Source organism: Leptosomus discolor, chromosome 5 (assembly GCF_034619465.1).
Source record: "Leptosomus discolor isolate bLepDis1 chromosome 5, bLepDis1.hap2, whole genome shotgun sequence".
In the NCBI taxonomy this organism is placed as follows: domain Eukaryota; kingdom Metazoa; phylum Chordata; class Aves; order Leptosomiformes; family Leptosomidae; genus Leptosomus; species Leptosomus discolor.
The window spans coordinates 29,876,869-29,894,700 of NC_141395.1; the positions used below are offsets into that span (position 1 = coordinate 29,876,869).

The window sequence follows — 17,832 nt, forward strand, 5'->3', positions numbered from 1 at the left end:
CGTAGTGGATTCTGAACGTTTTGCCCTCAACAACAGCTGTTGCAGTGCAATAGTGTGCACAGAATATGCTTTAAGTCTTTTTTTTCTTTCTCTCTTTTAGTGTAACATTAGCAATATTCTACCATATAAAGAACAGGTGAGTGAAATTGTTTTTGCTGAAATATAACAGCTTTCTTTTTGAGCCAGGGATATGGTCTTGGTCACGTCAGTAACAGCTAGTCTAGCTTAAAGGAGTTGAAGAATCTGCCACTTTATGCTGTATCTGCTTCCTCTTTGTACCCCCTCTTTAGCTGATATGGAAGGGCCAATAATACACCCATCCAATGGGACATGCTTCATTGAGAGTGAAGCATAAAAAGTCAAAACAGGGGGAGTAAAGAAAAGACACGTAACTCGCCACAAATCATCCTTTGGACTTTGTTTAGCTTTTCCTGAATACAGAGGTACAGGTTAGTTTTGATGGATGAAGGAACACTCTGTCCCATGTACAAAAAACCCTTGCCATTACAGCTAGTTACAGCTGCCTTTTTAAAATAAATGCTATCAATGAGACTGTTTCACATATTAAGGGAGAACTGTACTCAGCATAATAGGAGAACATGGATAGCTATTTGTTGTTTAGCTTCTTAAATATTCAGTTGTAAGATCTCATCATGAAATGCTTTGCAAAAGTACAATATAACTTCATACCATATTTTAGGAAAAGCTGAACTATAAAATTATGTCCCTTTACCCTCTTCAGTGAGTAGTACTTTTTCGTGGAGCATAGCATTACCAATTAACTCCTGTTGCTAAAACAGACATTTTTACTTTGTAGAGATTCTGACAGATCATTGGATATTTTTGATGAAAAATCTCATCCTCTCACAGTAAGTGTAACTTTTTGATCCTCTGAATGTGTATCATTAGACATTTTTTAACATTTTAATTTGTATTATATAACTCACAAAAATGTCTTGGTCACGAGCAAATTGATCTTAAAATAGATCTTTATACATAAAATATAGTACAAACAGTGTCCTCTGGACTTTTGATATCAGCTAGATCATGAACAGAACCCAGTCTTTCTAAATGTTGCAAAGTATGTTTGGTTTTCTGTACTTTGAATACAAATAGAAAGGAAGCATGTGCTGATTCTTGCATATTTCATGTCCGAACTTTCTTGTCTGATTCCTCTCTTCACCTCTTTAACACTACTTTAATTAAAAGTCTTTCCTATTTATTTAAGAAGACATGGTTAGTAGGTATGTGCCTAACCTTTCAAATGACTGCGAGCAGGAGAAAATAATACATGAAGCATCACACAAAGTAGGAGACAGTGAGTTTGGTCTTTAAAAAAACCTGAAAGGCAAAATTTTAAAGCAAACAGTGCTTAATGCTGCTTGCAGTAACAGCTAGGAGCATCCAGCATGTGATTTTAATGTGATTGGCACTGGTACACCAGTTTAGACAATCTTTAAGATGCAAAACCTCATAGTACAGGCAAGCTCAAGAGTGGAATTTGTGGGGTTTTTTTATGTCCAGTTTGAGCACTGCTACCTTAATGACTGTCCTACAGAATCACTTCCTTCATTTTTTCTTTGAAATCAATTTAGCAAAGCTCTAGTGGCTTTAAAAATTCACTTTGCTCTGGGACTTACCTGAGTGAATGCAGCTTAATCTATCTCACAGATTTGGCTTGTTAATAAACAGTTTTAAATACACAATTAAATATTTTGTTAGAGTTTCATCCCTAAACATGACCCATTGTGCTAGGAATTGTACGCTTGAATAAATATAACTCTTTACTCAAGAAAAATAATCAACTTCAGGAGGAGAGCTATATAGAAGATTCCCTGTTTGGACTGTGGAACTTCAGGAGAGAAGTCTGGTCTGAAACTCTTTTAACTGCCTGAATCTGCTGTTTCACATTGAAAATTATTTATGTAAGAAGAACTCCACTTCATTAGACAATTTCTTTTCTTTAGTTAGCATCCTGACATTTTTTGAGCCTTTCATATAGCTTACCTCCTATTTAATGAGCATAAATAGAGGAAAATCATTGTGTCCATTAGGGAACACTTAAAGGTCTCTTCCATCTTACTGCAGTGTACAGACAGAAATAGTAGTCATGGCTGTATGTCATACTTCAGAAAGGAAAGATACAAACGGCTTGTTAGTTTCTATAGCAGCGAGGTTTTGGTTGGGTACCTACAGTTCCTTTAAAAAGGTTAGCTGGAAGAAACCTCTGAACATCTCGTCCTCTAAAGACAAGGAGTCCAGATCCAGGCTCTATCGACCCTATTAGCGGAAGTAACAAACTTCAAGTTACCAGCATCACAGGGCTTAGTCACAAATATGTACCAGTCTTGCTCCTCCTCAGTTCCAGTCAGCAAAAATGTACTTCTAGATGTGCTTTTGGACTGCTCGTAGTGCAGAGGGGATCCTGCTCATGTTATTCCTAATGTTGCATGCCCACCTTGAAGAGGTAACCTCCATTGGTTAGTGATGTATTAGAAGGCGGTATGGAGAGTACAAAGTTACCTCTTCATTTTACTTGATGCTGTTACCTGGCTATTTTAAACTACAAAACCACATGAAAATTCCTGGTGCTTTGCTTACTTATGACTACTTATTCAATGTCAAGCAGCTATGCTGTTTTTATCTGGCATCTTTACCATACTATAAGCCTAACTAGGACTGTAGATAGAAACCTCTTCAGTATCAGTCTTGCAGAACCAATGAGTAAAGTTGTAGCTCTTGAAGTTTCATCCCCCCAGGAAGAGTGCTGAATATCAGAGTGTCTGGGGGGGACAGGGTCAGAATTCTCAGTCATTTTAGGATTGGTTTTACAGACTGTTTATTTCGAAGCTTTTCTTCTCCCCTGTGTTTAGAAACAGTTTAGCATAATGTCAAAGTTAAACCTAGCTGTTCATTAGCTTTCCTGTCTTTCTGGAACCTCTCAAATACAAGTCCTATGAAGACAGCATACGTTACCTTCCAGTTCTACCTGTGACAGAATAACTGATGTGTGTTCTCCAGCTCTTCTTCAGCTGGAAGGGAAGTCATTGCCTTTTGAAGAGCCATTGCTTCCCTGGTGTGTAGATATCTGTGATTTTGTTGCAGGGAGAAACCCTTTTTTTTTTTTTTAATCTCTTTTAGTCTGTAAAATGTTCCATGGACAATAGTTAGCACCCGTAATAATGACGTAGTCCATGCGCTTTCCCATTAGCCTTATGGGTCAAGAAAGTGTTCAAAACAAAGATATTGGCTAAAGCTATTGTGTTTTATTTGTAATGTTCATAATATTGCAAGGCTGCTTGCTTCTTTCAGCACATAGTTTTGTTCTCTGTGACAGGGAAGGGTTGTATACACTTCTACTCGGTGAGAAGAAACAACCATGTGTGGCTGTTCTTTAAAGTCAGTATTAAGACAGACAGATTTTCAGTAATTCAGAGAACTTTCTTTCAGCGGGAAGAAGTTCCAGATGACTACTACAAGCACGACCCTGATCACAAGCACATCTACCGGTTTGTTCGGACACTTTTCAGTGCTGCACAGCTGACAGCTGAATGTGCAATAGTGACACTGGTAAGCGATAACCTGGTTACTGAAACTTGAGCTTTTGGAAGACTTTTTTTTCTTTTGTTCAATGAGTGAACTGGGCTGAACTGACATGTAAATAGTTACAGTATCTCATGAAACCTTGTTAATAATGAAATGTACAAGAGTTCCTTAGAGAAGATTCTAAGTGGTCACAGAAGTGGTTAACTAAAAAGGAACTTAGCTTTTCTATATATGAATATGTAATGTTTAATTACTTGTCTAATCATAATTTGTTTCATAATCTATAACTTGCTGAAGAAGCTTGAGAAAGGCAGAACAGCGGGACACCATAAACAGAGGGGTATAATAAGATCAGATACAAAGACATCTTTTATTTCAGTTGTGTGGAGGGGAAAGTGGGAATTTTGAGTTCATATTAACGAGAACAGTGCAAGTAACACTGCCTGAGGGGTTGAGGATCAATACTGTAGGAACTCCAGGAGATTAACTTCTCATTATTATGTCCTTCAGGCATTGCCACCTTTCTATCAAACTTTTTTTTTATTAAACCAAAGAGCCCACAACTTTTTCCCCCCAGGTCATATGGAGGTACTTGGAACTTAAGAACAATAGTAAAAAAATAATCTCATGACAGTTTGTTCTTTGATTTCAGAAAGCAAGATGGAAATAAACAATGGACAATGATAGTGATTACTTTATTTATACACACACAGATCTATGCATGCATACATATATATATATGAAGGGAAAGAAAAAAACAGAACCTATATAATTGCTGCATTAGACAATCTCTTAAACTGCATTTCATTACATACTAGACTTCAGTCTTCACTGTGGCTTCTTTCTGAAAAACAGTCTGAAAGGAGAACACAAGAGAACTGTCACCAAAAGACAATGTGGCAAGTAAGCAAATTCACCTTGAAGGACTCTCTTTAATAAGGAAATAAGTATTTTAAAAGGCCAGATAGTTAGAGCTATTGAAACTCTGAAAGTTGTTTGAGGTTTTTGCTTTTCCACAGACATGTAAGCAGTTTTGACGGAACAAGATGATAGCTAAGCCCGGGGAATCTAGCCAGCTGCAGTATTTACAAAAAAGAGTTAGTTTTTAAAGTGGATTTTACCACTAGATGGCTCTGTTTTTATAGGAACACCTTTAGTCCACTTGAAGGCTATGAGCAAAGGATGGGAAGAAAGTGTGGGGAGGAGACCCTAGTAGTAAAGATTGATCCTGCCTGTACAGCAGCTTCCTGCACCCACTAGTTTATCTGAGGTTTCATTAGGATCTTGGACTTAGTTTAGGGAACGGAACATTGAAAACAATCTATATTCAAATTTGAAAGTGCAAATTACTTAGCATGTGAATCATGACAGGAGTGTGAAATAGCAGCAAACTTATAAGGAAGGGACTGATTCAGTATCTTTGGGCTGATTTGAGATTACATGGGAGGAATGATTGAAAGACCAAGACACATCTTTGGACTCGGGCATCTTTCACTATCGAAGCAGCTGGTGATGTAGATGAAAGCAGAGGCTGATGTAGGTGAAGGATTGAAGTCTGTTCTTTACTGGGTGAAGTAGAAATAGCACTATAATGCTTTTCATTGTGGAAAGATAGCAATTAATGCATCTTCGCCCCACGACTAGAGATCACAGTGCAAGTTTTAGCACTTCCTGTTAAGCTACAAGTGCTGAACCTGAACGGTGATGAAAGGCTAGTGTGATGTTGAGTGATTTACTACCCCAGGTAGGCCCTAACGAGAACCTGCCAGTGACTATGTGACTCGGTTACAGAAGTGTCTCCCTGAAACAGCAGTGCTCATTGCTCAGAGCTGATTCTCCAGTATTTTTAATTGTATACCTTGGTGGTCCAGTTCTTGTGTTAGAATAAAAAAATGGAGCCTGTAACTCCTGAAAGTTTGGATTCTAAAGTGCAAGTAGTAATTACTAATACTTACTTGAACACACTTAAAGGTAACAGGATAAAATAGTTGTATTGGGCTGGCATGCTTGCTGCGTAGAACTCAGCGCCAGGTCTTAATTACACACATAAAACTGTGGGTTTTGTTTGTGTTTTTATAGGTTTATTTGGAAAGGCTTTTAACCTATGCAGAGATTGACATATGCCCTAGTAACTGGAAGAGGATAGTCCTAGGAGCTATTCTGCTGGCTTCTAAAGTCTGGGATGATCAGGCTGTGTGGAATGTGGATTATTGCCAAATATTGAAGGACATTACTGTTGAGGACATGTAAGTTGCAAAGTTTGACTAATCTGCAATGGTGGGTTCTTTTTTTGTTTGGGGTTGATGGTTTTTTTGTTTGGTTGGTTTTTTTTGTAATGGCAATTTTTGTGATCATACTGAAAAGATATCTGTCTCTGGTGCTATGATGTATGTAGGTGATGTATATCTGGTGTCTGGCCTTGTTCCCTTTTTTAACCTAGGAATCTTTGAGACAAACCTGTACTAACATTTCTAATGACTTGGGTGAGTAACTTCAAAGTTAGTTTTCTTTACCTTCTTTCCCCCAGTGATGAACCATGGGACTGGCTGCTTGTTTCCACTAATTTTTTGCATTGGTGTAACTCGGCAGCACCCAATTTATAGTCTTACCAAAAGCCTTTTTGGGAAGGAAAGAAAAAGGTGAACTAAACTTGTTCCCTGCCTTTTCTGTTTTAGAATGTGAAAAATTGCAAGGTAAGCCGTAACTTGTGACTTAGCGTGTCTGCTCTTGTATCCAGCTAAGGCCTAAATATCTCAGGGTCTGAATTCCTAGCTGCTGCTGCTGGCAGACAGGTGTCATTTGTGTTGGTGTCTGTGGTTGCATGTGTTACATCCAGCTGCTGCTACAGCTCGTCCTCTGGGTGAGTTCTTAGACTTGCCTACAGCTCTAAGAACAAAATCCTCAATCTTACTACTGCTTGTTTATGTAAGGCTGTTCCTTGTATATATTCTTGTCTCAGATGTAGATTTTGAATCTGCTGTCTTTTCTTGGTGCACTCAGCTTTAAGCCTTACAATTTCTGCAGTTTCGGAGGATGTTCATCCTTGTGGCTTCAGGTTCATACTACAGGCCGGAAGAGTGTTTATGGGGAGTGGATTTGGCCCATTAGATTTTCTGTTAAATTCCTTCTCACAAAGCTCAATCCGAGAGCTCTGAGATGTCAACATTATTGTTTTAATTCTTTGCCAGCTTGTTCCTCTCTTTCCCTTATTATCACAGTGGTAGAAGTGCTAGAAGGCTAGCTTAATATCAGGCTTTCTGGCCTTCATAAACTTTGTGACATGTTGTATGTGTGTTTGTGGTTTATGACACAGCTGTGCTGTAACTGAGCATGTGTCCAGGCCTATGTAGTAACAGTCAGTTCTAGAACAGGAGCAGACTGAGGCGGTAGAGGTTTGCAAACAGCACCGGGAGGCTACCTATGTGACAGAGTCTGTTCTTCCCTGGATTTGGCCTAAAGCTAATGTTTAAATTATAGTAAGTAATTATTTATTTGGGACTTTTTAGGAGGAGGAATATCCAGTTTTCTTCCTCTTAGGTGGGGGGCAGCATTTCTAAAAGTGGGGGAGTTACCTGCACCAAAACAGGCTTTGTTACTTAAGTTATTTCACTTCTCAAACAGCAAACATAGTACCATGTTTTATATACACCCCTTGCCTGGGACTTCTTTGTCTCCAAATATAGGGCTGTGCCAGCCCTGCTTTCAGGAAAGCATAATTAGTGATTTTATAAAATGTACATCTTCACTGAACCTGGCTCAGAGTGCTCATGTATCAGAGGAACATACTCGAAGCGTTGCTGCAAATAACTCTGCGAGGGCTGAAGTGGGGTCAGCGATGCTAGGAGTGCTGGAGTATACATCTTGCTCTTTTTGATGTCGCCTCTTCTGGCCCTATTTGGGACAAATCAAATTGATAGCACTGAAAATATCTGTAACAAGCAGGATGCTTATTCTCTGTTGCCAGTGCTGGGTCTCCTGAAATTGTCAGTACTTACATTTTCAAAGCAGTGCTGTTGGTAAGGAAAATAGCCTGAATTTAGGCTTATTTTTTCTTCCAATTTGAAGATGGGATTTTTGTAATCCCATCTCATTTGAAATGACTTAGACCTTTGAATTTGGATATGTGCAGAAGCTATACAACCCCTTTCTGACAGTGGCCCAGGGGTGTCCATCCCAGGCCCCGCACTGCTGCAACTTGGCAGACTTCACTGCTCCGGGGTTGGAGAACATCACCATAATTGGGACCTTGGAAAACTGCTTAAAATACTCAGCAAAACTGAGTTTTAAGTTTGTAAGTCTACTTTCAACTAATAGTTGGTACTATAGTTAATTGTCAGCTTTAGTAGTTCCAATATTTTTTTAAACTAGTCACTTGATGGTATTAGGTATTCTGAATACAAGCATTACTGAGGGAAAACAATTGGCAAAGGATTTTAGGCATGGTTGCATTCTAACATTGGATGGCTGGTGATGCTGCCAAAAAGTCCACCCAAAAGCCCAGCAGCTCCCCAGCTAAAGATTGCTTGGCAGGACTCCACCAGGTGTTGCTCCCTGCGTGGGCCATTTCTGTACAGTAAAGGCCTGTCTGCAAGGACTGGTGGCAAGTTTTGTTTGTGAACTTCATGTGAATTTTCCTCTTGGCTCTGCTTATCTAGAATGATCTCACTAACCTGATGGATGCTCTTGTTGAGCCGCTGCAAGCCAAGCATGGGAGTTACACCACTCTGGAACTGGGAAAAGGGTTTATATCTGCTTTAGTTCACCTGATCTGCAGATCTCTGTATGTGCATATGTGTACAAGCCAGGCACCTCTTCTGAAGGCAGTGTAGGTGCACCTTGTCCCCACCAAATACACTCTCCTTACTGGTTAAAGACCGTTGTTTGGCAGCCCCATCTCACCGCTCTGCTGGCAGTGTGAGCTGTGTGGCTCTCACAGAAACTGCTAGTGTTAAGGTTTGTTAATCCACTTTGATACGTGATCCAGGCCTCGCAACTGGCAGATGGGTTCACTTGCCTTATTCTTTTCCTACTCAGTGTAGGTAAAGTGTTCATCCTGGTTTTTTCTATCACAAGCCCTTTCTTATTTGACCAAAGCAAAGGTGGGTTTTTTTACTGAAAGGGTTTTTTCTTTTGGGTTTTGGAGGGGTGGCTTGCTTTGTTTTGTTTTACTTATTTCTAATGGGGAAAAAAAATCAAAGGAAATTAAATTGATATTTGGAAGTCATCCTTTGTCAAAACTTGCTTGCTTTGATGAGGGTGAATCCATAGTCACTGAAAACCGTGCAGCTGCTAATCTTGCTATGATTGCTTGTAAGAGGACACATGCTGTTCATTCTCTTGGCTACATGTATTTGTAAATAAGGCACAGAAAACACATGGGCATTATCCTTTCCCAGGTTTTAAACCGCTGTTAATAGACTTGTTAATCCAATGAAGAATTGTATTTTTACACAATTAAAATGTATTAGCGTAGTGAGTACAAAAGGGGCAGTGAAGAGCATTTATTCACAGGGTAAATCAAGCTCTGATCAGCTGATCATCAAAACATTATCTGATTTACATTTCTATAGGCTTATGACCATATGAACAGGAAATTAATTTTGGCACTAGGTTCAATGATACTCAAGTCCACTATACTAGAAACTCACTCACAAAGCTGCTATTCATATTGAGACTCGCCATCCAATACAGAACACAACCTGGATGATTCCGTGATTTATTTCCCCCCTGCTCTGATAGGTAAAACATCCATTTGAAAAGCTCACAAAAAGCAAGAGCAGCCTTGACACTGAATTTGTGCAACTTCTCTTCTGGTGTATTCACAGTTGGCCCGTACAGCTGCGAAATTCTGTTGAGACAGGTCTGCTACCAGTAGGAACAATTGTTGAGTTAGCACTGAACTGAATAGCTTGGTTTGGGTACCACCAGCTTCTTTTAGGTTAATTTGTAAAACATTGTTTTTCCTCTGTAGAACATCTCTGGTTTAGCTGACCACGGGACAGTAGCTGAAGCAGCTTTTTTCATGTCATGGCACTCTCCCCACTTTCCTCCAAATATTTTGCCCAGTGAAAATAGACGAGTGAGTAAAAACTGGACAGTGCCCTTTGACATAGTACTTTGTTATCCTGCCTAATGCTATTGAGGAGAAAATTCCTTCTCCCACCTAATGCTGCTTATTTATTTATTTATTGGAGATGAATCCATGTTGCTTCAAGAGGCTTTTTTTCTGTGAGATAATAGCAGCAGCTCTTCATAGATCCATTTGTTGCCGTGGTGATCTGCCTACTCCTTTTGTTAGTCCGCCTCTACTTCAATAAACCCCCTTCCTGTTATCAGCCTGGTGAAAATGTCTGCAAGTTCTTCAGAGCTAATAAACAGCATACATCATTCCTTTCATCTGACCACTATAGTGTGGGGCCGTACGAGAGTGAGAATGGCGCATGAATTGTACAGCTGCACTAATGGAACTCCGAAGAATGAACCTCCCCGGCCAGCCGAGCGAGTGCATGACAGGGCACTACCTTTCTCTCCAAGCTGGAGGTGCCAGGACTCAAAAGCTGCACCTTGTTTTGAGCACTAGTGAATGACCTGTCTCTCGAACCTAATAATGCACAGCTCTCGATTTTCAAAGTTGCTGGTTTTAAAAACAAGCTTGAGGTCTCTTCAGTGTTTTCAGCCAGCTAAAACAATCTTTTTTTCCTTTGTCTTCTGTCCCTTATGCCTCCTAGGAACGAGATGGAAAGACACTTCTTGGAGCTACTGCAGTTTAATATCAATGTTCCTGCCAGTGTTTACGCCAAATACTACTTCGATCTTCGCTCCCTAGCAGATGACAATAACCTGAGCTTTCTGCTGGAGCCTCTCAGCAAAGAGAGAGCACAGAAACTGGAGGTAATGGTCTGAAATTGGCTGAGCAGGGGACTCTGTATGTGTAGTAAGAGCATCTGTTGCTAATCATGTTAAGTGGCAGTTAGAAAAACTAAAAAGCTTTTAGATTACTGTATTACAGGCTAATTTAACCCCTTTATAACTACAGTTAGCACTTTAAAACTCTGCCTAGGCTAAGCTAGTATTCTGAGGAAAGGCAGGGACAGAGATTACGGAAGTATAGCAGATCACAAAATAAAATGGATGTTATTTTCAGAACCGTAGCTCGGCTAGGCTACTTAAGATTGAAAGGATTAGTGTCATACGTAATGGATTGTCTGTCTTTCCTTGGTCTCTGTCTGTATTCCAAGCACCTAGAGACAGTCACACTCAGACCTTTCTAAATACTACCAGCTGAAGGTTTCCCACTGCATCCCACTGCACAGCTGCTTTTAGATTTAGAGGGAGCACCCTTACTGCCCTCATGGTTTAATAAACCATTTGTCTGGGGACAGCTGCAGAAATAATAGTATGTTTCTTTTCACAACTTTCAGAACCTCACCTTTCCAAAGAAATATTGCTTTAAGATAAACTTTTGGAATAGCTGCTTCTTAGGAGTCCTTCAGAATGCCCAGAGGAGTGTAAATACAGAGTACTGGCCCTTTCTGCTCGCTGGGAAAGGCTGCCCTTCTGCAAGTCCCCGCAGCTGCCTTTGGTATGAAGGCTTGTTTTAAAAAACTCGAACTTTTGCAGAGTCAGTCTTCCTAGTTGCTGGAGATAAGTAAGACATTTTGAAAATATCTAAATTACCTGGGTTCCCAGGCAAAATTTCTTGTTGGATCAATGCAACCTTTCATCTGTCCAGTTTTAATGGATGACTCCGTGTGCTGTTTTGTTGACCTTTCGACAAAGGCATTACCGCAGGCCCTGTGTACACTGATACCGCAGCCCCTTTCAAAGAGGGGTGTGCTACAGTATGCTTGGCTTATATTGTTCTGTTGTCCAGCCCAAATAATTCTGCCAAGTGCCAGCTTTTTTTATTTCGTCCCAGAAGTGGCTGAACTTTGGGACTAAGTGTGATCCCTCCTGGTCCTTTGGAATGATAGGTATGATATGCCTTCAGATTCCTCCATTTAAAGTTAAGCTATGCAGCTCTTCTGCTTTGTCTCACCCTTGTTACTTGCACTTTAAGCTAACACTGTCACTAATTGTAAATGTGGTCGTAGGGCAGTTCATATTCCACAGGAAATTGTTTACTGAACTGCTCAGTGCCCAGGCATGAGTGGATGATTTACAGATTGTGAGCCTGGTTTGTTTCTTCTTTGCTAGCATTTGGGGGCTTGGTATTTAAAATCAGAGTAATTTTCAGTACAGTATTGTCATTTGCTGTAATGTGCTTACTAATGCAGCATGTGTATAGGGCATTCTGGGCTTTAATTCTAAAACATGATAAATATTTAAGCCATTTGCTAAAATTTTTAATTCTACCTTTTGGTTAGAAGCACATGAGCAGTTGATAGGAGCCTGTATGAAGCAGCGAATTAGTATTCCAGGGACTGAAAACTGATTTACACCATATGGGCGGCCAGGGCTAAATATGTCAACACAGGTTGCTTTATGATTGATGTGCTAGCATTAAAATGGGATGGCGAGTCTGTCTGGTCTTGCAGTGAGAGCTCATGCAGCCAGTGTCTCAAAGAATGCCACTCTCGAGCCAAATGCATGCCTCCAGAAGGTCGACAGAAATAAATGTAAATAATTATTTTAAAACACACTTAGAAGTTATTCATGCTCAGAGTGCTTTTCACCTTTTGAACTTCCAGAACACTGGGCTGTGCTGAATGGGTGCTGCCTTAAAGGGAAGATGTAGGCTTGTAGCTGATCGCAGGACTCTGAAAGTTCATCTGGTGATAGGTGGTAAATTATTAATGGAAGTAAATGTTCAGGACTTAAATTCAGTTCAGCCTTTTATTACAGGTATCCTTATTTATTTACATTGATAATGCTTGAGGGCTTCGATCAGAAACAGGCCTTGCAGGGAAGGACGCTGTTTTCTGGACAATCCTGTGTTATTAGGATTTAAATAATTTGGGTTGTTACTAGAATAGCTGCACCAGAATAAAGGCTGCTTGACTAGTAGATAAGCAGTGCAGAGGCAAGCCAATAAACGGGTGAAGAAGCAGTTAAATACTAAGCTGTCCCCATGTGCTGATAAGTAATCGCTGTATGAGTGCCATGGCTATTGCCATGCCATCGAGCGGTGGGCTGCCCTCCCTTCCCCGACCTCTTCAAGAAGCTGATTGTGTGAGTGATCCCAGGAAGAGCATGTTGGGGGCAAGGGCATAGAGACGGTAAAGGCAAAACGGATCCTCCAGTAGAAGTTCATTTCCTAGGCATGCCTGCACTGAGCGGCCAAGTGCGAGGTGCCCAAGGGAATGCAGAAACCTTTTCAGTTTGAACCTTTTCTCTCATAGAAATGTCTGGGCGTGGGTTTGTACTGTTAAAATCAAATTTCTGTGCTGCTGCGTGCACCAGACCTAGCTGCTGGGTGCAATTTTGAACATAACTTCCACAAACTCCCAAGTCTGAAAGGGATCCAAGGTTTCCATTAGATAGTGAGTCTTGTAGAAGAATGAAGATACTTGGATATGTAAACAGCTCACCTACTTTGTGTCTCACTTGCTAATGGACGGGTTCTTGTTAGTGAGTCAACAGACCCCTTTAATATTTTCCCTCCGAAGTAGTTATTTTCTCTCATTCTAGGTAAAAAACAGCGCCTGCTCTGTTGGCATTACACTTGTAAAAGCTTCCTTGAAATGTTTAGACTTTCCTAATGTGTGCTTTTCATTTTGTATCTGAACGTGGCATCCAGGCTATCTCCCGGCTGTGTGAAGATAAATACAAAGACTTGTCAAAAGCTGCTATGAGACGATCTTTCAGTGCTGATAACTTAGTTGGTATCCGCCGTTCTAATGCCATCCTCTCCTGAGGAAAGGTGCAGCACCATGAACCAGCATCCATAAGAATCGGAGGAATACCACCACTCCATGCACACAAGCCAGCGGTGATGGTGTCTTCCAGCAAGAGGAGGAAAGGAGGGTAAACTAGCCAAGGGAGCCCACAGCTTGAGGAGCATACCTGGTGCAAAAGACAAGACCTTTGTCAAATCAACTCTCTCCTCCTTCTAATATATCCAGAGGTGCAAAAACAAACTTCTCTCCTTCTCTACCCCACAGATGTTTGCTTACTATGTAGGCCTATAGCTGTGAACTCTTGAGGTTTTTAATAATAAGTAGTTTTAAATTTTAGAATTTAAACACTAACCACATGACTATAGTTATCATGTTCTTCCCTCCTCTCCCCTGTCATCCAGAGTCTCACTGCATTTGTATTTCAGGTCGATGCAGTGTTAACAAAAACAAAACAAAACATGGGGCTCTTAAAGTATAAAGCCACTCTGGAGCTGAAAACAGTAGCATAGACACGTGTTGACAGCTTTTCCCTGGTTTGGCTACTAAAAGCTGCTATTATTGGTGATCTGTTCATAACCAAGAAGCTGCCCAGCAGGAAGGAATTCCAACTCTGCGCCCATAACTTCACTCCAGTAGAGATTGTCAAAAGACTTGGAATGTTTTGACTCGGGCAGATACGGTTTTATGTATTGTTAAAATGTATAGGGTCCATGCTGCATTTCTTGTGAATTATGGTGCTTCTCTCATTTTCTAATATTTTATTGCTCTGGAAGGACGCAATCTGTGTATTTTTCTGAGGCATTGAATGAGAAAGTTGGTCTGGAAACATCATCACCATCCCAAACAGTGTAGCAATCCAGTGGTGAATGGCATGTGTGCAGCACTGCTTCTCTGAGTTCTACTGCAGATCTCTTGTGCTATATACAGTGGAGTTCCTAAAGCTGATATTGTGCATCCATCTGGCTCTCCTTGGGTTTTTGTTTCCTGGGAGGGATTTACAGTCATAATGAGACGGGAATGAGTTTGAGAATCCTGGACTACCTAACAAGGTAGATTAAAAAATACTGTGTTCAACTGAGAATCATCACAAAGCTTTCTATAAAACCCAATTTTTTAATGGTTTGGGTTTTGGTTTTTTTTTCAAAGTTAACTTTTATCTTCTGCAACTGCTCTAGAGGCTTGGGTTTTGCTCTTTCTGACACTTTGGAATGGAGCTTACTTTCAGTCTCTGAAACTGAACTCTAAACAGGATAAGTATTATTAGACTCTTCCTGTTACAAGTCTTTGTAGTATCTTCCCTTTTTGGATCCAAATAGGTTCTAGGCAGTTTGTCCTAGGAGCAGATCTCCCTCTGAACGGCACGGGTTTTGTGCCCTTCCTCTTCCAGCCAAGGCCCAGAAACTTACGCTGAATGGCAAGTCCATATGCCTTTGAGAGTGGGGGCTGTCTGAGTGTGATCACCAGTTTGGCTGCACTCAACTGTTAAATGATGCATACGGCCTTCTGCGGTATGCAAATATGCCAGCCCCTGGCTCCCAAATCCGTGGAACTTGGCACTTCAGGTATTGGACACAATTCAATTTTGAAAATAACGCTACATCTTCAGGTGGTTTTCCTTTCTCATGTTTGTATTAAAAGAAAAGCTAATAAACTCTATTTTAATTAAAGGTGAATTGTGTGTTCTGTACAGCTGTCTGGTTTCATTTGCCCATGGTGCTATGCAGCTTCTCTCAAGTATGAAAAAAGAAAGAACCACCCCAGCATGTGCGTTAAGGCCCCTCCATTCCCAGTACAAGCCCCTCGCCTTCATTTATCACAGTGGCTTGTGAACGTCTGGGGAGCCGTCAGCAACTGCGAGCCGCTTGGCCGGCAGCGTGGGGCAGGGCCCTGGCAGCCGGCTTCGGCTGAAGGGGTGGTAGAGTCTTGCGCAGCTGCCTGGCTGTTCCCATGTGTCGTCTGGATTTAGAGTTTGACTCGGGCTGCTCAAATAACTCACTGACAGTCTCTTTGCACTTAAATGGCCTTTAAGTAGGGCCGGTCTCTCCGGAGGTGATGTGATGCTTTTTTTTAAGTCCTCCCTCGAGGAGCGCTGAATTAGAAGCTACAAGTGACCAACTCCTGGATTGACTTGTGACCTAATTGCTAATGAACTTGTCTTTCCTTAGCGCTGTCAGATGCCTTCAGCTTTGTGGTATCGGTCTGGATGCGCTTCGCTGCGGGCTGGCACACAGCTTCTGCAAATGCAGCCATTCAGCTGTGAGGGGCGCAGCAGGAACTTCTACCTTTTTTGCCAAATGAGATGGAGGCTTTTCCTGCTGATCTGGATGGCAGGTGAATGACAGCCAAGCTGACAGCTGCTTCTGCACTCTATCCTGCAGGAGACTGCTGCTTTTACTTAATTTTGCTTCGAACCTTAACTGGCTGTAGTCTTACTGTAGCATAGCCCAGAGCACACTGTCAATAGGATTGTGATCTGTTCAGCAGAGGTTAAACAGGGCTCAATGGCAACTGCACTTCTTAAGAGAGGAAAAATAGCAATTCCATCTAACATTTAACATACTGGTCCCCCTAAAAGAGATTTTGAAATAACACAGTAGTGGATTTCTTAAACAATAAAAAGCAAACCATACCGCTACCTTTTGAAGGGATGAGTGGTGATAGTGCTTCAGAAGGAATTGCATTTAGGTGGTTCTGCTGGAAGATGAACTGGGGGGGCGGGGAGGGGGCGCTACCCTGTAACTCTCACTATTCTTTGTATGTTGGCAGCACTTTTCTGAAAAAGGCAAGAGAAAAATTGCAGTCACAGTTAGGAGACTGGAATTGCAGACACTGTTCCCTACTTCTGCTCCCACGGAAGAGCAATCAGCCACAGGATTAATGTACTTTGTTTCTCTTAACAGCTGAATAATATTTAATCTATGTTGCGGTGACCTCTGCCTGCATCCAGTTCCAGGGCAGCACTCCCTATCTCGGAGTAAACTGTTTGCAGAGACAATAGCTGTTATGGCCCAGCAAGTATAATGCGAGTACCAGCAAGAATAACACGAGCATCGTGCGTTAGCGGTCAGCAGGGGCGGGAAGTCATAGCTCTGTTTGTGGGCTACGTGATGCCCTTGGGCTTCAGCAGCCCTTTCCCTTTGTGTACAGGACTGTGTTTTTTGTTTCTAAGGGAATTTGATGAGAACTGCTTCAGTGTGGGTTTGGCAGTTAAGAAGACAGGCACTTCAGGGTGGAATAAATGTCAAGACCATCGCTTCTGGATAAGAGTATAGGCGTCAAGCATAACCTGAGCAAGCAGAAGAGGACAGAAGAGCAATTGAGGCAAGAGCTTGCATAAGGGGCTGGCAGGCGTGCGTGGGGTAGGGTGAGCTGGTGTGTTCAGAGCTCAGCGCTGGGCAGGCTCCTGCCCCCATCCTGTGCTGGTATTTCCCACAGCACAATCACGCAGTAGCATTACGTAGGACTGACTTTCCGTAACGTTATCTGGGAAACTACACTTGCAGCAAGCTGTTTGACAATATACAGTGAATTACAGAGTGTAGTACACTTACTAACTCCACACACACCACCCCCCACCCCCCACCCCCCCCCCCCAGTTGACTAGCTAGGGTGAGAGCATTTAACTGGCTGAACAGGGGCTTGTTTGTCACAGGGTTAGAAAAGCCTCAAGCTGCCTTTGTGGACAAGGCTGCTTTTTTTTTGTTTGTTTGTTTGTTTTTTTTTTAATGTGGAAACAACCCCTGTGGTACTGGGCTCTGATATTAAAAGCTGAGAAGCCACATGGGCCCCGTGCTGTCAGACACTGTCACTTCCCAAGCCACCCAGCCTGAAATTGCGCTGCGTTTGCGCTTCAACCCCCAAGGAAGCCAGTGACTGCCACAACGACGGCCTAATGTGACCATATGGGACACAGAGAGCACAGGAGCGATACAGCAGCACAAGCATTAGGCTGGGCTGTGCGTACCCACGCATGTGCTCACAGGCACACAGTCCTGCAGGTGATTTGCAAACAGCTGCCTGCAGTAATGGCCCTTCCCTTGCTTGGAAACAGTGGCTCGAGGTAGGCGGTGGATGGCAGCACTGCCAAAGGCCTGTTTACTGAGGAGCTGAGGATGCTGCAGCTTCCTGGAAGGTGAGGATGACAACAAGGCTGCCAGCAAGGTGCTGGAGTTACTTCTGGAGGCAGGCGGTGAGTGTCTGCAGCTCCTCAGTAAGATCCTCTGCTGAGATGGTCCGTGTCCCCTCCATGCCCCAGCAGTTGCCCTGCGCGCGACAGGATCAGCCCCTGACGTGTTTTGCCTGTACGTGAGCACGGGAAGGCAGCTCAGCCGGCACGGAGGAATCAGTGAGTCAGGCTGTGTGGCTGTCAGGTTTATCACGGGGTGCTGGAAGGGTGCTTCCAGGTAAGAGATCCTATCTAGTGGGACCTGGTGTGTGCCTACACACC

The 17,832-nt window shown here is 42.1% G+C and overlaps 1 protein-coding gene across 2 annotated transcripts in view; it reads left to right on the forward strand.

Annotated features, from left to right (window-relative positions):
- CCNYL1 (cyclin Y like 1) overlaps positions 1–15,058 on the forward strand; it is a 33,638-nt gene extending 18,580 nt beyond the window's left edge. The window contains exons 5-10 of one of the 2 annotated variants that reach the window (XM_086465128.1): positions 101–136; positions 818–869; positions 3,451–3,570; positions 5,626–5,792; positions 10,275–10,437; positions 13,286–15,058. In XM_086465128.1, the coding sequence (XP_086321254.1) occupies positions 101–136; positions 818–869; positions 3,451–3,570; positions 5,626–5,792; positions 10,275–10,437; positions 13,286–13,402 (655 nt within the window). In that variant the 3' untranslated portion in view covers positions 13,403–15,058. The remainder of the gene's footprint in view (positions 1–100; positions 137–817; positions 870–3,450; positions 3,571–5,625; positions 5,793–10,274; positions 10,438–13,285) is intronic. The other variant, XM_086465129.1, reaches the window with a different exon arrangement.
- Positions 15,059–17,832: the final 2,774 nt, after the last annotated feature.